The 22,738-nt window shown below is 30.6% G+C and overlaps 1 protein-coding gene across 5 annotated transcripts in view; it reads right to left on the bottom strand.

The window, feature by feature from the left end:
- The window catches only part of LOC140434724 (uncharacterized), an 814,516-nt gene that overhangs the window by 207,716 nt on the left and 584,062 nt on the right, over positions 1-22,738 (bottom strand). The window contains exon 6 of one of the 5 annotated variants that reach the window (XM_072523194.1): positions 4,189-4,311. The exons of the other annotated variants lie outside the window; for them this stretch is intronic. Coding sequence (XP_072379295.1) covers positions 4,204-4,311 — 108 coding nt within the window. The 3' untranslated portion in view covers positions 4,189-4,203. Of the gene's footprint in view, positions 1-4,188; positions 4,312-22,738 lie in introns of those variants that run through there. 5 annotated transcript variants of the gene reach the window in all.

Here is a 22,738-nt window from a genome sequence, read left to right as displayed (position 1 = left end):
CCGTCTACTCAAGAATGATTTGGACTTTTCGAGATAACGGCGATTTATGTATAAAAATAAAACATTTTTATATGGAAGGACAGTTAATTCTGAACCCGCGCTCGCGAATTTGTTACGTACGGATATATATAAATTATTGTCAGATAAGTTAATATAAATAAAGAAATAAATTAAATCCGTAAGTGTTATAAATATTGAACCTTTTAATAAATTCCTAACAATATTCTAACATAAAAAATCCTATTAAATTGCCAAAACCTTCCTTGCATATTTTATTCACTTATAAGGGACAGCAGCAATATTAGTACCATAATAAGGGTATAGTCCTGGACTGGCTAATCGTTGGATAATAGGAAGCATGAGTGTAGCAGTTTTAATGTTTTCGGGACTGCTACCTGGTATGGGGGAGCAGAGATATCAGTACCAAGTTATTGCATATATGAATTGTTGCTTAAACTTTATTATTATTAAACAGCACTATATAAACAGCACTATATTCTATAACACAAGAAACACTGTTATAAAACAGTCGAATAATATACAGATTCTCAATTCAAATATTCAAAAAATTAAAGAACAGCTTACTAAAATAGAAATCGCCTATTTAAAATGCAATTCATTAATGGCCCAAAGTACCAAGCACTTGTAGCATATGGTAATGATATTGATCTCATAAGAAACTCTCTCCCGTCTGCGACATCTTCAACAAAGTGAAGAGAACACGAAAAATGTTTTACTTAAAATCAACAAAATGAAAAACAAATACAAGCGAATCAACAGAAGAGAGCAATTCAATCTAGATTGTGAATAAAACAAGTGATGTTTTTATCTAAGGGGACGTCATAGAATTTTTGGAGAAATTTTCTCTAATTTAATATGTCGTAAGCGGCATTTCGATTGACAAATACTACCCCTAATACCTGATATCTTTCGTACCCGTTGTTGATTTTTGCAACAACGGGTACGTTATTACATACTTTATAAGTATTACGAATAAAAATAAATAAGCAAGAAGAATGTAAGTGTACTATATTTAAACCAAGTGACAGAAAAAAGAATATTATACATACATGTACTTCTAAATTAAAAATTATATGCCTGACAACGCAAGATACAAAAAACAATGATTTAACATTGAAAACAATGATAGCTTGCACAAGCGACAAAGTATTTAAAACGATAAGGCCGAACATATTATATGTAATTGTAATAGATATGTTGGCTAAAATTATACCATAAGACACCGAAATATTATATCTATGTGTTTATGTGTATCTAAAGTATAGTAGTATATTGAATTCCCTACATTAAAAAATCGAAATATTTAAATTAGACAGTAAAAAATTATAATTTTAAGATTGATTTATAAATTATTATAATTTAAATTTTACTGCTTGATGAAACAAATATTGTAAGTCATACACTATAGCAATCGAAACATCGGAAAGTACATTTATAATATAATAAATATTTCAGTGCCAATGTATTAAAAAAAATTCTAGTACATAAACATGGACACTTGCCTATTCAAAGTTTATAATAGACACTAATTTCAGTTTATCTATAATTAAAGCAAGTAATATAAATTATAATTATTAAAATATTTAACTACATTAACCAAGTACGTATTTGTGAAATTTCTCGATGACTAAATTGATTGATATTTAAATAAATTTGAAGTTCCAAAACGTACCTGCTGTAAAATTTAAAAATCTACGACTAATCAAATTATTGGCAACATCGGAGGAGTTTAGTTGGGTACGCAAAGAAATGTATACGGATCCCAAAAGTGTTTTAACGTATTACAGAGTCCACTTAATCCGACGTGTTGGTCGGAGTCCACATAAAGCGCTACCCAGATAATAATATACACGGTGTATATTCGCCTGGAGTTAGTATAATACCGTTTTAGTACGGAGCTCTCATTAACCGCTAGATCTATATATATATATATATATATATATATATATATATATATATATATATATATATATATATATATATATATATATATATATATATATATATATATATATATATATATAAACTAAGGTACACTCGAAGAGTGGTGGGTTTTTCGGTCAAAGTGGAGAAATAAAAGACAAAGACGATGGCTACTTCATCTATTTATTGAAGACGTTTCGCTTTCTGCTCAGAAAGCATCATCAGTTCATCTAAAAAGAACAATATGAAACCAAACATCCATAGAGAAGTTATAACCAAAGTGTGTTACCTTACAAAGACATGTAGCAGTCAGTGATGTTAAAAATATGAAAAAGCTTACAAAGCTGGACATTCAGAGTTAACGTTGTATATAACAATTAATTGAAACTAGGTAAAGTTTGCAATTTGACAAAATTAGCACAGCAAAAGAACATGTGATAAAAATACATGTATAAATAAAATTTTTTTTTATATAGTTAAATATTTTAATAATTATAATTTATATTACTTGCTTTAATTATAGATAAACTGAAATTAGTGTCTATTATATTTGATTAGTCGTAGATTTTTAAATTTTACAGCAGGTACGTTTTGGAACTTCAAATTTATTTAAATATCAATCAATTTAGTCATCGAGAAATTTCACAAATACGTACTTGGTTAATGTAGTTAAATATTTTAATAATTATAATTTATATTACTTGCTTTAATTATAGATAAACTGAAATTAGTGTCTATTATAAACTTTGAATAGGCAAGTGTCCATGTTTATGTACTAGAATTTTTTTTAATACATTGGCACTGAAATATTTATTATATTATAAATGTACTTTCCGATGTTTCGATTGCTATAGTGTATGACTTACAATATTTGTTTCATCAAGCAGTAAAATTTAAATTATAATAATTTATAAATCAATCTTAAAATTATAATTTTTTACTGTCTAATTTAAATATTTCGATTTTTTAATGTAGGGAATTCAATATACTACTATACTTTAGATACACATAAACACATAGATATAATATTTCGGTGTCTTATGGTATAATTTTAGCCAACATATCTATTACAATTACATATAATATGTTCGGCCTTATCGTTTTAAATACTTTGTCGCTTGTGCAAGCTATCATTGTTTTCAATGTTAAATCATTGTTTTTTGTATCTTGCGTTGTCAGGCATATAATTTTTAATTTAGAAGTACATGTATGTATAATATTCTTTTTTCTGTCACTTGGTTTAAATATAGTACACTTACATTCTTCTTGCTTATTTATTTTTATTCGTAATACTTATAAAGTATGTAATAACGTACCCGTTGTTGCAAAAATCAACAACGGGTACGAAAGATATCAGGTATTAGGGGTAGTATTTGTCAATCGAAATGCCGCTTACGACATATAAAATTAGAGAAAATTTCTCCAAAAATTCTATGACGTCCCCTTAGATAAAAACATCACTTGTTTTATTCACAATCTAGATTGAATTGCTCTCTTCTGTTGATTCGCTTGTATTTGTTTTTCATTTTGTTGATTTTAAGTAAAACATTTTTCGTGTTCTCTTCACTTTGTTGAAGATGTCGCAGACGGGAGAGAGTTTCTTATGAGATCAATATCATTACCATATGCTACAAGTGCTTGGTACTTTGGGCCATTAATGAATTGCATTTTAAATAGGCGATTTCTATTTTAGTAAGCTGTTCTTTAATTTTTTGAATATTTGAATTGAGAATCTGTATATTATTCGACTGTTTTATAACAGTGTTTCTTGTGTTATAGAATATAGTGCTGTTTATATAGCGCTGTTTAATAATAATAAAGTTTAAGCAACAATTCATATATGCAATAACTTGGTACTGATATCTCTGCTCCCCCATACCAGGTAGCAGTCCCGAAAACATTAAAACTGCTACACTCATGCTTCCTATTATCCAACGATTAGCCAGTCCAGGACTATACCCTTATTATGGTACTAATATTGCTGCTGTCCCTTATAAGTGAATAAAATATGCAAGGAAGGTTTTGGCAATTTAATAGGATTTTTTATGTTAGAATATTGTTGGGAATTTATTAAAAGGTTCAATATTTATAACACTTACGGATTTAATTTATTTCTTTATTTATATTAACTTATCTGACAATAATTTATATATATCCGTACGTAACAAATTCGCGAGCGCGGGTTCAGAATTAACTGTCCTTCCATATAAAAATGTTTTATTTTTATACATAAATCGCCGTTATCTCGAAAAGTCCAAATCATTCTTGAGTAGACGGCGAAACGGTAAAGGCAAACTGGATTTCCCTCGCATCGGTTCGACCTTTTTCTGAAAGGTCGTTCAGGTAAATAGATGCCTCTCGTAAACTCTACAACATATTAGAATAAAAACATGTTACAGGTTAAAACTATGACTCATATTTTTACGTAACAATATTATTACTCCGAGAAAGTGAAAAATATCTATTTGTTATACGGATTTAATCTATAGATGAAATATTAGAATGCTATTAGCAGCAAATAATATGGCAGATAATATGCTGGAATTAGCAGTAGTATGTACTAACAGTGGCCATACCTAGTCCACTGTTAGTACATGCTTTTAGAAAAGAGAAAGCCAACTTATCCAATTTAAAAGCAGACAAAATCAATTCCAAATATGGATCGTAAGCCAATCCCTTATGTAAATACTCTAAAGTAATAATTAGTGAAACTGTAAGCCAACAGCATAAAGTGCTGGTACTAGATATACAAGTAAAATATGAAATAAAACCAAAATATCGAGAAGAGTCACAAAAACAATTAATTGACGTTAACAAGCGACAAAGTAGTTCAATTTAGAACAGAAATAAAAAAAGAATGTGTTGGAATATGGAAAAAGGTCATAATGAAATTTGGAGAAATGTGTCAAAAATTATTAAAGAGGGTGTAACTAAAATACTTGAAAAAATCTCAGAAAATTGACTTAAAAATTGGTAAATATAGATAGTCAGACGATGTTTAAGACAATATAAAAGACAAGAGAAGATTATATAAGGAGGGACAAGAAAAAATATCAGAATAAGATTATCAAAAGTATCAAATAGATAAAGAGGAAGCAAATGTGCGGTAGCACAATCTAAGGTAGCAGCGCATGAAAAGCTGTACAATGAACTGAGTACTAAGAAAAAAACATATACAAAATTGCTAAAAGTGGAGCAAAGAAAACCAAAGATTTTAATCAGATTAAATGTATACGAAATAAATACATTAAACTATTTATGCAAGGAAAGGATGTAAAAAATAGCTACAAGGAGTTCTTTAACGACCAATTAAACTAAGAGTTTGAGAAAGCATCTATAGAGGCAACAGAGACAGTAATAGCAATGGTGCCGAAAATGACGACCGCGGAAGTAATTTAAGAGCTACATAAGATGAAAAAAGAAAAGGCATAGGTCCTGATGGCATCCCTGGATATATATGATCAGCATTAGGAAAATCAGGAACAAGTTGGCTAACAGGACTATTTAATAGAATTTTGAAAGTAAGGCGAATACCGGATGAATGGAGAAGTAGCATTTTAGTACCTGTATACAAAAACAAAGTAGATGGTAAACTCTGTACAAACTATAGAGCCCTAAAACTACTCTGTAACACCATGAAACTATGGGAGAGAATAATTGATAGTAGGATACAGGAAGAAACAGAAATATTCAGTTTAAATTCATGCAAGGCAAATCAACAACGGATGCAATTTTTATCATAAGGCAAGTAATGGAAAACTAATGTTAGAACAAGTGAGGGTAAGACTGATAAATTTCATTTGAGAATATTAACTTATTATTGGAAAATTAATATTAATTATTGGAAAAATTAACGAAAACATGTCAAGGAGATATTCCTTGGTGCCTGATGTATGCTAACGATGTGGTGTTAGTAAAAGATAAGGAGAGATAATTGAATTAATGATTGAGACAATGGAGATGGGCGCTTGAGCAAAAGGTATAAAAATAAGGCAAACAAAAACAGAGTATTAAAGTGTGCATTTAAAAACCAACTTCAGCTTTACTTTAAATCAGGTTATATTTATTTATATAAGTTAATGAAACCAATAATAAAAAAAGGAGCTGATTCCAAACCGATAATTTTTATTCAGAAATAAAAAGTATCTCATGATTAATTGAATATACAGAATTATCGATATAACTAAGTGAGAAACTTGTTGAGAAATACGTTTTAGAAAAAAAAATTGTACTAGTCTTTTTTGACATTGCTTAGGCCTTTGCTAAAGTATAGCATGGGAGTTTAACCTACAAATAGTATACCTATTAGAGCCTAAACTAAACGAGTCCAAATTAATTCACGTCAAGTTTATACATCTGAAAATCTAAAACATTCAATTTACAAAAAACGATGTCTAAATACCTTATGCATCTTTCACAATTACCTGTACCAATGAGACCTGTACTTGAGACTTCTATAGTATATTTAAAAAAAAGGGAGGAACTAAATTATCAGAAAATGTATCCGCAACTCCTATAGTCATTAACTTGGTACTGATATCTCTGCTCCCCGATTTCAGTAAGCAGTCACCAAACCATTAAAACTGCTACATCCATGTTTCCTATTATCCAACGATTAGCCAGTCCAGGACTATATACATTATTATGGTAGGTACTGATATTGCTGCTGCCCCTCATAAATAAATAGAATATGCAAGGAAGTTTTTGGCAATTTAATACGGTTTTTGTGTGTTACACTATAAATTCTCCGAGAAAGTAAAGAATATCACTATCCGCTATCCGAATTTAATCCATAGATTAAATATTAAAATACTATAGAATAATGCTATTACCAGCAAAAAAAACGGTATAATAGTAACGATAAAACCAAATAAATATTTATTAACAGACAAAAGAGATGATGTAGAATAGAGCATATAACGCAACAATAGACCCATAAAATTTTGAAAAATTGGGGCGTTTTAGATATCGCAGATGTTGTCACATAAGAGATAAAAGGGAAAATTCAGGTAGCAAACTGATATATGTATCACCTCATAACACTTTTAAATCCAGAAGTGTAATGCGAACTACTAAAATCAGGATATATAAAATAATGTAAGTAAAACTCAGGTATTACTGAGATCAGGATTGCTAGAAAAGCCCTCAGAAGTGTTTTACGACCGGGAACTAATGCTAAGGTCAAACAGGTATATAAAAATTGCACCGTCGTACAAGAAATTAAATCTCAACGCTAAAGTTATTGTTTTGCACTTTGTCTTGATTTGTGATCTTATTCATAACATAATTATCTATTTCTTTCTACGACGCTCAATCGGCTTAAACTTTATTATTATTAAACAGCACTATATAAACAGCACTATATTCTATAACACAAGAAACACTGTTATAAAACAGTCGAATAATATACAGATTCTCAATTCAAATATTCAAAAAATTAAAGAACAGCTTACTAAAATAGAAATCGCCTATTTAAAATGCAATTCATTAATGGCCCAAAGTACCAAGCACTTGTAGCATATGGTAATGATATTGATCTCATAAGAAACTCTCTTCCGTCTGCGACATAAAAAAAAAAATTTTATTTATACATGTATTTTTATCACATGTTCTTTTGCTGTGCTAATTTTGTCAAATTGCAAACTTTACCTAGTTTCAATTAATTGTTATATACAACGTTAACTCTGAATGTCCAGCTTTGTAAGCTTTTTCATATTTTTAACATCACTGACTGCTACATGTCTTTGTAAGGTAACACACTTTGGTTATAACTTCTCTATGGATGTTTGGTTTCATATTGTTCTTTTTAGATGAACTGATGATGCTTTCTGAGCAGAAAGCGAAACGTCTTCAATAAATAGATGAAGTAGCCATCGTCTTTGTCTTTTATTTCTCCACTTTGACCGAAAAACCCACCACTCTTCGAGTGTACCTTAGTTTATATTGGATTGACGGTCGTACTCCTTTTCTCGATATATATATATATATATATATATATATATATATATATATATATATATATATATATATATATATATATATATATCTACGGCATAAAGTGGACTCCGCCCATGTTAAAATTCAGGTTCAATTGAGCTCCGTGGTCAAGTGGATACCGATATACGGAGCTCACTTGACAATTCCATAATATTGGTCCTGCCGATTCATCAACATGTAGAGTTTAATAATTTGTAAAAATTTTTTGGAGCCCGTAAATTACCCCTGTATCATAAATGTATATCGTTTAAGTTCACGTGTATATATTATAGGGGTCGTTCAGATCTTCTTCATTGTATATTTCAACCATACGTTTATCGGTTTAAGTAAGCTCTGAGAGTTTGGCAACTGTGCGATTATACCGTATATTTTCACATATAGCCTGAACGGTTTATATGGCTCCTTATTTTTATCTACTGTTTGCAGACAGTGTAATGTCATACGCATTACACTGTGTAACAGAGGATATCGTATTACCTGGTATAACTACGTACTATAAGGTAACTGGTTCTTTAAAAAACAGGTATAATAGATACAAAAGGATTTGGGCTTATTATTTAATGAATGTTCTCTTGCATAGAAAATTTTATTTTTTTCTGCATTTTTAAAAATAATGTTGTTTTTTTTATTTAATATAATTTTATTAGTTCAATGCTGAACTCGATGTTGTTTTTAATTACAGAAATTTCGTAATATATTTTGTTTACGTGAGTATGTTTTTGTACGTTTTATGTAAGCATCCGATTAATAAAAACTACTTTTATTTTATCCAAACTTCTGCAATATCTTGTATAAAGCTTTTTTATTATTTTAGTTCTGGTCTTATTTGTGTACTAAATATGATATCTCGATAGAAGGTTATCTCAAAATAAATACGGTTAAGTGCTTCAGTGGATATTTTTGTGTTAAAATAGGTAGTAGTCTGCACAAAAAGAAAGAATGGTTAATTTGTCTAACAAGGTATATTCGGCAGCAGAAGCATATAGTGCAAGCGTCTATGTTTTAAGGGCGGAAGGACGTGCGCCTCATTTTTAGCTGACAAACTTGCGAAGTATATTATTTCTGGTCATCAATTTACCTTTTAGTTTTAAACAATGATCTGTGACTGACCCCGTGCGATACAAACTATTTTCAAGGAATTTATAGGAAGTCTACCGTTGAACAAATTCATGACATTATTGGATGTTCAGTTTGGTGAAAGCTACTGTGTTAGGGAAATTGAAGGAGCACACACGAGTTTTTCAGGGGTTTTGGCTGAAAATTGATTCATAGTTTATTTTTATATATAATAGGTGTATCGTCTATTTAATAGAAGTCCTAGTATCTACCGGTATGGATCGTTCGTTTGTGTAAATGTTATACAGTGTAGGTGCCTTTATGCTACCCCAAGCGAGACTGTTCTTCAACTGTTATTCTTACCATTGTGTGATACAAAAAATATTCTCTTGTGTAGGTATACGGAGACAATATAAGTGAGTTTGTTATGTAAGGGGATATCATATAGTTTTTGGAGAAATATTCTGTAATTTAAGGTGTCGTAAGTGGCATTTAGAGTGAAAAATACCACCCCTGATACCCGATATTTTTCGTACTGGTCTTTGATTTAGTATTTGTGATGTACATAATCTTTCCTATCTATAGCCACTTTTGCCTTTTAATTTAAGTTTTTCTTCTAATATCGGTGATATCATGTTAACGATCTTGTGCAAAAGTATTTTGAATAGCTGACAAAATAAAGATATTGGCCGATAGTTTTGTGGTCGTTGGAGTTTTTGCCAGGTTGAAGCAAGTTAACAACTTTGGCTTGTCTCTAGACTTTATGTATCTCCATAATTTGAATACAGTTGTTCATCATCCGGATAAGCCATTGTAGTTTTTTTGGTCCAGATTTCGTAATAAGCTTTGTGCTCAGATCCTCAATGTCGGTAGTTGTATTATTTTTCATTAAATATGTAGATTGTGGATTCAAGCTCAACATCGTTAAAAGGTTCTCTCAGCTGACTGGTTTTGTCCTTTCTTACGCTACAATATACGAATAACTGTCTTCTTAGAGTTATTCTCTGCTTCTTTTTCGACAGAAATAGCATGTCTATATCTATAATGTGGTTTTAACGATCAGCTGTATACCAAATACCCTAGGTTAGGCCCTATATGTGTTTCCTGCACTAGAAATAAGTCAGATTCGTGTTTAGCTCATATGTCTGATAAGTTTAAGTAAAGTAAAGTTTATTGATCTTTAGAAATACCCTTAACAGTTATAGACATATGTTATTAGAATAGTTGGTCCTAAAAAGGACCAATTTGACAAAGGGTGACCTTAGTCAAATTGGTCCTTTTGCGGTAGCCTTATTAGTACTTCAATCTTCGTAACAGCTCGTTCTTTGAACCACAGAAGTAATGCCTAATCTTTTACTTTTTATTAAAAATTTAAATTTACATGCCGTGTATTACTTTTTGACGATATTGCGAATCAGATTTGTATAGTAATAATTTTAGGTATTAAAGGGCCTCTTTGTGGAAAATAAATAAGTTTGTGATATCGGTCGCAACTCATCTATAGATAATAAAAAAATAAACAGTTAAAATAAGTGTAAACAATTTCAACTACATACATCGGCGCCACTGTTCAGGTGATAGGTTTATCACAGATATCAAAGGTAATATTTTAATTCAATGTTCCATTTACGTATTTTCAATATTAAAAAAGTAGGAAAAGACATGTTTATCAGTTGTTCGGTAGAATTCAAATCGATCGGACGTGTGTAAATTATCGGCGTTAATAGTATCGATAACAAAACTTTTTTCCTATTTGTTTTGTTGTTTTGCGATAAACAATTAATTTTGGTGAAACTATAGGTGTTTTTTCATAAAGATGAGTGAATTAAATGGGGGCAGCAAGCCCCCCGACCCTCCCCCTTATGATAAAGATGAAAATCAGGTTGGTATGATGGAATTTACAAATATGGAAACAATTTCACAAAAACAAGAGAACCAGAATGTAAGTACTAATTTAATGTCTAATTCTTTGGGAAAAAACGATAATGGTTCTAACGTTAATGAGAAGGTAAATAATAGACAGGTTTATCTATATACAAATAAAGATACCGGACTATATCATGTTTACGTAGAAAATTTCTCGGGATCTTTCACCGGTAAGTTAAATGCTTTAAGAGTTGGTGACATTATTCTTTCTGCGTTTCCTGAATTGGACTCAAAAATTACAAATATTGATTCTATTGGTCGTAATAGAATTAGGATTAAATTAACAGACTACAAAAATGCAAATTATTTAATAAATCAAAAAAATTCATCAGTATTTGTTAAAAATAACTTAGAATTGTATATACCTAAATTCATTCTGTTCCGACAAGGGATAATTAGAGATATTGATACCGAATTTTCTGAAGAATATGTAAAATCAAAAATTAAACAATATGATAGTCATTGTAACTTTGAAATTGTAAACGTTCGGCGAATTAAACGCAAACAGGAAGTAATTGGAAATGATTCAAAAAAAAATAATTTACGTTCCCACAAAATCGTGTATTGTTTCCTTTAAATCTCAGATATTGCCGCGTTATATTTCAATAAATAAAGTTATTAAAGAGGTTGAACACTATACACAAAAAGTTTTAATATGTTTTAATTGCCTCAGATATGGGCATTTAGGTAGTCAGTGTAAAGGTCGCCCAAGATGTGGTAATGCCAAGAGTCACATAATACAAAAGAATGCCAAATAAATGACTATATCCCAAAATGTTTCAGTTGCCAAGGAAATCACTATACAACAAATTTATCAGTGTGTCCAGAGTTTAAGAGACAAAAATTAATTAAGGAAGCTATGAGTTTTTCCAACATAAGCTTTTTTGATGCCAATAAACAGGTTCCCAAAACTTCCTATGCAGATATTTTAAATAAAAGCAATACGAGCCATCCATTTGACTTACTTGTTCAACCCACTTCTTCTACCTATTTACATTCTAGTTCTTCCTCTACTTCTGTTCAGAATATTCCAAAAGTCAACTCCTCTAGAAAACAATTTGCTTCCCATTTGCTTTATAACAGTAACTCAAACGAATTAAAAGATAAATCTAATAAAAGGCCAAGGCCAAATACTCCTGATCCATCTGAACAGATCAGAAAAGAGATTATTTCTCAGGTTAATGTTCCAGTACTTCGGGAGGAATATTAAGTAGCCCTCAATATAAAAAAACAATTATCACAGATCGACAGTCAGAGGTCCTAGATCCTAGTATAATTAATGTAATTTTAGAATTGGTTATGAAAATTGTTAATTCTCTACAACAAACAAATAATTTAAATGTTTCTAAATCAGAAATCATCCAACTAATTAGTAAACATGTAAATCCAGATGTGTTATCAAATTCGCAGACCTAACTCAAAATTAAATGTTTTGCAATGGAACTGTCGTTCGGCAGTTTCAAATAAAGTAAATTAGAATTTTTACTCTATCAAAATCAAATTCATATTGCCTTATTATCGGAGACATGGTTTAAGCCTGGTTTGTATTATAACTTTAAAAACTTTAATTGCTTTAGAACAGATCGTATAGATGGATATGGTGGGTCAGCTATTTTATTGAAAACAAATATTAAATGTCAAGAAATTAGATTTAACATAAATATTCCTATTACATACACATGTATTTCCTTTAAACTACCATCAACAAATAAAACCATTCATCTTGTATCCCTATATAATGAACCGAAAAACAAAACTACAACACAGCAATGGCTATCCTTTTTTAAAATTATACCAAAACCCTTTATTTTGGGAGGTGACTTTAACGCGCACAATGTCGCATGGGGCTGTGAAGTTGATGACACATCTGGAAAATCATTGTTGGATGCTATCGAGCAGTGTAACCTTGTATTTTTAAATGACGGTTCACCCACCCTTGTTCCTTTAACCACACATTCACGAGCATCTGCAATAGACCTCACAATATGTACTCAAGATATTATAGCGCTACTGAATTGGAATGTTTTACAAGATCCCCATGGATCAAACCACCTACCCATTATCTTTTCAATTTATCACCCAAAGGGAAAAGAAACCCAGAGACTACACAAAATCTGGAATTTCAACAAAGCAGATTGGAATTTGTATTCATCACTCTTTACATCTCTAAACCAACCCAGGACGTATGGTGATCTAATTGAAAACTTCTACTTCTCAGCCAATACAGCAATACCACAATACACGAATATTACCAACAAACATCACATTCCAAAACCTTGGTGGGACAAAACGTGCCAGGAAACAGCCCGACGCAGAAATTAACTTATATTAAATATAAGCAAAATCCCACAATAAGTAACCTAATAGAATACAAAAAGATGGACGCATTAGCGAAGAAAACCTTTAAGGAGAAGAAAAGGAAAAACTGGAGGGAGTATTGTGAAAGTTTGAATCAAAATACTCCCATCAAGGAGGTATGGAGGAAAGTAAATTGCTTCAAAAATCGCAAACAATCCAATAAATTGCCTATTGACCCGGACGAACCATGGATAACAGAGTTTTACCAAAAAATTTCTCCAGATTGGGTTCCGAATGATATTACCAACTCCATAGCCACTGTTTCTAGAGATAACCTTTGCTTAGATCGTCCGTTCTATCTATGGGAACTAAGAAGGGTCCTCAAACAAAATAACAATACTGCTCCTGGTAAAGACAATATATCTTATTCTATGATTTCTAACCTGACAAATGAACATAAAATCCATCTACTTCATATTCTAAATAATATTTGGCAGAAACAAGCACCAATTCCAGAAAGCTGGAAGGAGTATATTATAATACCTATAAGAAAACCTGGCAAACGTGATGACGATTACAATTCATATCGCCCAATATCTCTAGCTTCTTGTCTTCTTAAAACCCTGGAAAGACTAATTAAAAATAGATTAGAGCATTGGTTAGAATTTAATGATATTCTCCCACACTCCCAATTTGGTTTTCGCAAGTTCAAATCCACGCAAGATGCCATAACTGCTCTCGTAACAACAGTTCAAGTCAATTTCACGGAAAACTCATCTACTGCAGCTGCATTTCTTGACGTATCATCTGCTTTTGATAATATAAATTTGGATATCCTTGAACAAAAGTTATTGTCAGTCGGGATACCTATAGGTATAACATCCTTTTTGAAAACTTTGTACTCAGAGAGATTGATTTACTTAAAAATCAATGAGAATTTTTTTTCTCCTCGACTGTCCAATATAGGCCTGCCGCAAGGAAGTATTTTAAGTCCACTTTTATATATTTTATATAATATAGATTTAGAAGTCATTGTTCCTATTAACACAAAAATACTACAATTTGCAGATGATGTGGTACTCTATTCATCAGACAAATCAATCGATGTTTCTAAAAATAATTTAACAACAGCTATATCAACAATACATGCATATTATCAATCAAATGGATTAACATTATCAGAATCCAAAACAGAAATCTGCTTCTTTTCTAGAAAACATAGAATTCCAGAAGGATATATAAGTTGTGGTCAATTCAAATTTCCAATTAAAAACTGTATCAAATACCTGGGAACTTATTAGACAGAAAACTTTTGTGGAAAGACCATATTCATCATATCATTAAAAAAACCGAAAAAACTATGAATATCCTAAGAGCTTTCTGTAAAACAAACTGGGGTGCAGATCCCAACATTAGTTTAATGTTTTATCGATCTATGATACGACCAGTTTTCGATTATAGCTGCCACTTGTATGGAAACGCATCGAACACCCATTTAACAAAAATTGAGGTACAGAAAAATAAGTGCCTACGCTTGTGCCTTGGGTATCTGAAATCTACACCAATTAATGTAATGGAAATTGAAGCTGTTGAACCGCCATTGAATTTACGGAGGCAGTATCTTACCGACAAATATATAGCTCGTACCATTAGCAGAGACCAAGTATTTCTTAAAGATATACACAATCTGGCTGTTTTAGATTTGACTAAAAGGTATTGGCTTAAGAAAAAATCTCCACTCGTGGCGGTAAGCTATAGAAATCTGTCTAAATTCAAAGAGGTACTTTATAAGGGTCATCTTCCACCAGTTTATACTGAAAAGCCTCATGTACTGTTCTCAATAAAAATCAAGACAGAATTTCTCAATGATGTCCAAGGCCCCATGTTTAACGCAGAAATTCAGAAGAAATGGCCTAATTATTATTATATATTTACTGATGGTTCAAAAAAAGGAAATAACACTGCTTGCGCAATATACCAACAGAATTCTGGACTACAGCATAAATATAAGTTACCTGATGAAGCCACCATCTACACATCCGAAATGCTGGGTTTAAAGTTTGCTCTTTCTCACGCTTTGACAAACGAAATGAAGAACTGTGTAATATTTACAGACAGTAAAAGTGCAGTAAAAAGATTAGGTATAACAAATAAATCCAAGCAATTGACTCATCTAGATATAGAGATTTTAAAATTGTACTACGAGGTTTCAAAGCTCGGAGGAGAAGTTGTTATCGCATGGATCAAAGGCCATTCTGGGATAATGGGTAATATAATAGCAGATGCTCTGGCAAAAGAAGCATTATCAAGCGGAGAAACCATAGACAACAATATTTTACCGGTAGCAGATATAGATGTATATAATAAACATCGGCTTAAATTAAAATGGCAAGCCAATTATACGGAATCCGAAAGTCAGTCATCATTTAAATATTGGCAACCCACACTTCTTAAAAAAGGTGGTTTCATTCAGAGTCCAACAGAAGTTTTATTAAAACTATTAATAGACTAAGGTCAAATCATGCTCTAACACCTTCAAGAATGTGCAAAATGAATTTAGTAGACACTCCAAACTGTACTTGTGGTAAATATGGAGATTTAACACATATCCTGTTAGAATGTGTAAACCAACAAGGAAATATTACGTGTTTATATGAAAATTTACGAAAACTAAATGTCTGTTTCCCATTTCACATAAATGAATTAATTTTCTCTGGAAACGTAGAAATCTATAATTGTATTTATCAGTTAATAAGAAATTGTAAATATAAACTTTAAACAATATAATTTACTAACCATAGAATTAAGATGAAACTTGTAAGCAATTTGCGAACTCCAATCATGTAATAAACCTTTTAATACGAAAAAAAAAAATAAAAAAAATTAAAAAAAAAAATATATAAAAAAAAAACAAAAAAAAAATGTAAAACAAAATTATTACAAAGGATGACCAAAACAAAACAAAAAATATAGAATAAATAGATAGAATAAAAAATATAAGAATAATAAGAAAATAAAAAGAAAAAATAAAAAAAAAAATTAATAAAAAAAAATAATAAAAATAAAAATAAAAAAAACATAAAAATAAAAAGAAAAATTAAAACTCACATTTAGTACTAACTCGAACTCTGATTGTTGTTCTGTGAATACAAATTACAAAATAGTCTGGTCAATTGGCTATGCCAAGGCCATAAAAAAAAAAAAAAAAAAAAAAAAAAGACATGTTTATGCTTTTATTTTTTTTAAATCTATTCTATTTTCTTTTTAGAGTTCCGTTTTTTTTAACGACCTGTGTTATTTTTTCAATTGGTCACTTGTCCAAAGCTATGACAAATACTCTGTCCTCTGCTATTCTACATTAATATGACTGATTCATTATTTTCTCTAAACACTCTGTCCTCTGCTATTCTACATTAATATGACTGATTTATTTTATCTTTCTTGCAGCTATTTTAATGATTATCCTGTGTATCTTCTTCTTCTTCTTTTTATATAGACATGACTCTGTTTGTTTTTCAATGTGCCTCCAGTAAGTTGCCGTTCCATCGTTTTCGTGGTCTTCCTACTGATAATTTTCCTAGTATAAGGAAGTATAAGTGCAGTATACGTTGTAAATCATCTTCACTTTGAAAGAGTAGTATTGCAGATTATTTTAATTTGTTTTTCTTCCATTTGGTATCCTTTTTTAGTTCTTACTTTTTTATTATTTCATCCATAATCAGGTTGAACAATAAAGGACTCAGGGAATATCCCCGTCTTATCCCATTGTCAGTTTCAATAGGGTCGGTTAGTTCTTCGTCTACTTTTACTTTTATTGTGTTGTTTTGGTAAATATTTTCGATCGTTTTGAGTTTTTCTAGAGGTATCTCTCTTGCGTACAATAATTGGATAAAGTTTTTTAATTTATATATCTTCTGTATATCATTATTTCTTCGGTGTATTAAAAGTTAACTTTTGGTTATTATTAAGATTCTCGTAACGTGTTTATTAATTGTCTTGTTTCTGCAGTACGAATATATGTGTATCATAATAGATTAAAATGCATATTTCATTAAATGTAATTAAAGTGCTCTTTGCGTTTGCCAATTACTTTCTCACTTTCTCAGCGATAGGTCTTTTTTTTCTCATCAATAATCTTATCCTCGCTCGATACAGCTATTCTAAGATATTTATATTTCACTATATGCTCTATCATTTGGTTTTTATCTAAAAATTTGTACCTATGAAATTTATAATATCTAATATCTGGTGCTTTCATATGAAACTGGAATAAAACACTTGGTAGATAATGTTTATTCATTTTGAGTACACTTTTTTTAGAACCTAGTACATTAAAGAATAAATATTTGTCTGTTCAGTGTTTTTCAAGTCTGTAAAATATAAACAGGCTTAAATATTAGATTATACATTTATTAAGAATGTTTAGTATCTAAATTGAAGATTTTATATCTCAAAATATGAATAGGTTTTTACATTTTGTTAGACGTTTTAATCTTCGAATCGGAGTTCATTTTTCAAAAAACTGTAAAATTGTGAGAACAAATTGCTATATAAGAGTACGAGGCAATATTCTCATGCTATGAGCTTTGCTGCTCTGGTACTTTTATCACGCTTAAGATATTCTTAATTTATTGTCAATATTTTTGAGGTGTGTTTCCTTAAATGACCATGTCTAAGGTTAGTACGTTTGATTAAATGAAATTGACATTAATTTGATAGTTTCTATTTTATTAGTACTGATGGTATAATATGACTAGCATATGTTGGTACTATATATCAATTTTAACATGTGGAAGTGAGAGCACTCTCTTGTTAGTAATTTCAGTGTAAATTATGACAAAACCAGAAATAACCCATAATATTCTCCCCGTGTGATCTTAGTATTTTCGTTGATTGAATAGTATAGGCCACGGTATCCAACATTTCAATCAGCGGTATGTCAGAGTGGTTTTTCTTAATTTTTATATATATTTGCAAAATGAAGAAGAAAGTTCAGTACAGGCAGCTAAACGGCTGATCCGTCAATTTAGAAGTAAGAGCAAGTACCAACTTGCTGAAAAGCATACCCATACACAAAAGGAATATGTAATAAAATGTACTGCATAAACTATAGCGATATAAGCTATATATTTATTAATTATTAGGATATACAGTATTTTTTCTAATACACCTAGTACGATTGAGTAAATAGGTGAACTATAAAATAGGTGAATATTAGTGTGGAATTAGAAAAATTTAATAAATCGTTGATCGATTATTCACTATTAGGCAGTTAATGAGAAATGTTGGGAATACAAAAAATAACATTAAACTAGTAATTTATAAATTTTAAACAAACACAGACATAATCATAGGAATAAAACTATGAAATACCATGGCAAAACTAGGCTTACCTAATAAACTAATTAATTTAACAAGGAATAATCTACAAGTCAAGTAAGACTTCAAGGAAAACTGTCGACTTATTTTCAAATGTACATCGATTTCAAACAGGAAGATTCCATTCCAAACTCTATTTAAAAAGTAAAATCCAATAGTCATAACCCAAAGTGCTTTAAAAAAGGTGAACGAATTAGCGAACAGCTGTTTTGAAAACTAAATATTATGAAACGAATTGGGGATATTATATTACACAAACTAAACCGCTTGTCTACAAAAAAAAATCAAGAAAATATGATACGACAGAAAAGACTAATGACTTTACAGCTAATTGCCACATAAATATCAATGTATAACGCAAATATTAGGACGATTTTGTACACATATAAGACAAATAACGATATGTTACAAATAAAGGTTAAAAACATGCTTTTCAATTCGCGGTAAAAGATTTAATAGAGTTCAGCACACAAGATAAATTCGTAACAAAATTCATATACCAGTAAACGGTCCTCGAGACAGCAGCAAAGTATTTTGGCAACAAATATGTAGGTTGTACTTTACCCCATTGGAATCATAGCACCCGCTATGGAAAATGGTGTCTTCTTTGACATCCAGCAACCACAAATGTGAAATTAGGAAAGATTAATGTGAAACTAGAAAAATTCAATGAACCGTTGATCAAATATTAACTATTATATACTTAATTAAAAATGTTGGGAATAAAAAAAACCTTAAGCTAGTTATTTATAGATTTAAAACAAACATAAATGATATAATTATAAGATTGTAACTAAAAGCTACGGAAGAACTAGGCATACCTAAGGAAATTAACTGCCAACTTACTTTCAAATGTCCAGTGACCTCAAACATGAAGATGCCGTGTCTCCAATCGTGTTTACCATCGTTTTGGAGAGCATCGTCCGGAAAGCAAATACAGAAAATCTCACAGTTTAATAATTAAGGTCCTCCTATTATAGGGACTTTTGACGATGAGTTTAACATAGTAGCTAGTATAATTATTAGTGAGAAAAAAACATTAATACATTCAATAGAAAAAATCGCAAAAAGGGTCCTCCAAATCAACGATAATAAAAAAATATATGGCTATCGTAAGAAGACTATCATAAGAAACAGAATAGGACATAATATTTCAATAGACCAGTATAACTTTGAAATGTTTTATCGGTCTAAATATTTGGGATTTAAGAGCACTTTTAACAAAAACATCAAAAAAGAGAATAACAACAGAATACAAGCTGACAATTGCTACGTTTTAAGCAAAAAATTAAATCCAAAAATACATCCCGCAGTAAGAAAAATAATAATCTACGTATGTAAGTAAAACACGAACAATGAAAAAAATAAAATAAGAGCCGATTGAGCATCGCAGAAAGAAGAATTCTTAGAGAAATATATAATTCTGTTATGAATCAGATCACAAATCAATACAAAGTGCAAAACAATAACTTTATCGTTGAGATTTAGTTTCTTGTACGACGGTGCAATTTTTATATACCTGTTTGACCTTAGCATTAGTTCCCGGTCGTAAAACACTTCTGACTGAGGGCAATCTTTCTAGCAATCCTGATGTAATTAATACCTGAGTTTTACTTACATTGTTTTATATATCCTGATTTTAGTAGTATGTATTAAACTTCTGCATTTAAAAGTGTTATGAGGTTTGCATATATCAGTTTGCTACCTGAATTTTCCCTTTTGTCTCTTATGTGACAACGTTATCTGCGATATCTAAAACGCTCAAATTTTTCAAAATTATATGGGTTTATTGTTACGTTATATGCCCTATTTTACATCGTCTCTTTTGTCTATTAATGAACATTTATTTGGTTTTCTCGTTACTATTACACCGTTTTTTTTTTTCTGGTAATAGCATTATTCTATAGTATTCTAATATTTAATCTATGGAATAAATCAGGATAGCGGATAGATTTCTTTACTTTCTCGGAGAAATTATTTTGTAACACACAAAAACCCTATTAAATTGCCAAAAACTTCCTTGCATATTCTACTTACCTATGAGGGGCAGCAGCAATATCAGTACCATAATAATGCATATATTCCTGGACTGGCTAATCGTTGGATAATAGGAAGTATGCATGTAGCAGTTTTAATGGTTTGGTGACTGTTTGCTAAAATCGGAGAGCAGAGATATCAGTACCAAGTTAATGACTATAGGAGTTGCGGATACATTTTCTGATAACTTTTCTGAGTTCCTCCCTTTTTTTAATATATACTATAGAAGTCTCAAGTACAGTTCCCATGTATTTTGTGGAAGATGCATAAGGTATTTAGACATCGTTTTTTGTAAAATTAATGTTTTAGATTTTCAGATGTATGTATAAACTTGACGTTCATTAATTTGGACTCATTTAGTTTAGGTTTCCAATTTTAAGTACATATGAATTTTATTTAATAACAGTTATAATTTTTTTGCTGCTAGTTTGCTGTTGTCAAATACTGTGAGTATGACAGTGTCATTTCCAACTATGACCATGTAGGTATACTATTTGCAGGTTAAACTCCCATGCTATACTTTAGCAAAGGCCTAAGCTATGTCAAAAAAGACTAGCACAATTTTTTTTTCTAAAAGGTATTTCTCAACAAGTTTCTCACTTAGTTACCTATATCGATAATTCTGTATATTCAATTAATCATAGGATATTTTTTATCTCTGAATAAAAATTATCGGTTTGGAATCAGCTCTTTTCTTTTATTATTGGTTTCATTAACTTAAGGTGGTTCTTAACTAGGTGTTTCTCAAACATTACTGATTTAACAAATATGAACAATTTGTTATATAATATTTTGAATAAATCGAGTAGCGAATAATTAATAAAAATAAGCGATTCATTTATTTTGAAAAATTATGTATATATGCAAGTATCACAATATTTACTGATTCTTCATCATCATTCTCTTTGCCTTTATTTCTTTACGCCTTATCCTTATATACAGGGATATCTTTCTATCTTTCGCCATATCAAGATGAATTTCTTTCATACACATATTTCTCCCATTCGTTTCCCGTCATCTCTTTTTCGGTCTTTCTCTCCTACTACTTTCTGGGACCTGGAAAACCAGAATCCTATGTATTGCATGACTCTCGTGTCGACGATCAACATGCCCTAATTATCGTAGCCTATGCTTCCCCATTTTTGCATAGATGAGGTGCTGCGCCTAGACTTCTCCTAATATTTTAATTTTTAATTTAATATTTTCTTTTTAAGCCACCCATCCATCTAAGCATTGTCATTTCGTTCAAATGCATTCATTGTTCTTATTTTTTTAACTGTCCAATTACGGTTTTATATCCGTATTATGGAATTTACCTTTCAGTTTCGTAAGAACCTTTCTATCACACAAGACATCACTTGCTTCTTTCCATTTTATCCATCCTTATTTGAGTCTACTATATCTCTATCTATTTCCCCATTGCTTTGTAACATCAAATCTAGATTCCTATCTAAAACGATTTTTTTTTCAATAATTTCACCAGTCAACATTACAACCTGATTTAAAGTGAAGTTGAAGTTAATTTTTAAATGCACACTTTAGATACTCTGTTTTTGTCTTCCTTAGTACCTTTTTGCTCAAGCGCCCATCTTCATTGTCTCAATCATTAATTGAATTCTCTCTCCTTATTTCTTACTAACACCAAATCGTTAGCATACATCAGGCACCATGGGATATCTCCTTGATATGTTTTCGTTAATTTTTCTAACACTAATTAGAAGAGATAAGGGATTAGCACTGACCCCTGATGCAATACTATTCTTAAATGAAATTTATCAGTCTTACCCTCACTTGTTCTAACATTAGTTTTCCATTACTTGCCTTATGATAAAAATTGCATCCGTTGTTGATTTGCCTTGCATGAATTTAAACTGATTTTCTAATATTTCTATTGGTTGGTAAGTTGGCTTTCTCTCTTCTAAAAGCATTTACTAACAGTGGCCATACCTAGTGCTACTGCTAATTCCAGTATATTATCTGCCGCGATATTTCTAGTTCCAATGCCGTCTCCTCCATCTATGTGTTCATTTCCTCTGTCTAATTAGCCTATATTAGCGTTGAAGTTACCTTCTATTATAAGTCTTTTCTTAGTTGGAATATT

The sequence above is a fragment of the Diabrotica undecimpunctata genome, chromosome 2, assembly GCF_040954645.1.
Source record: "Diabrotica undecimpunctata isolate CICGRU chromosome 2, icDiaUnde3, whole genome shotgun sequence".
Taxonomy (NCBI): domain Eukaryota; kingdom Metazoa; phylum Arthropoda; class Insecta; order Coleoptera; family Chrysomelidae; genus Diabrotica; species Diabrotica undecimpunctata.
This window is presented reverse-complemented; position numbering and strand designations above follow the sequence as displayed.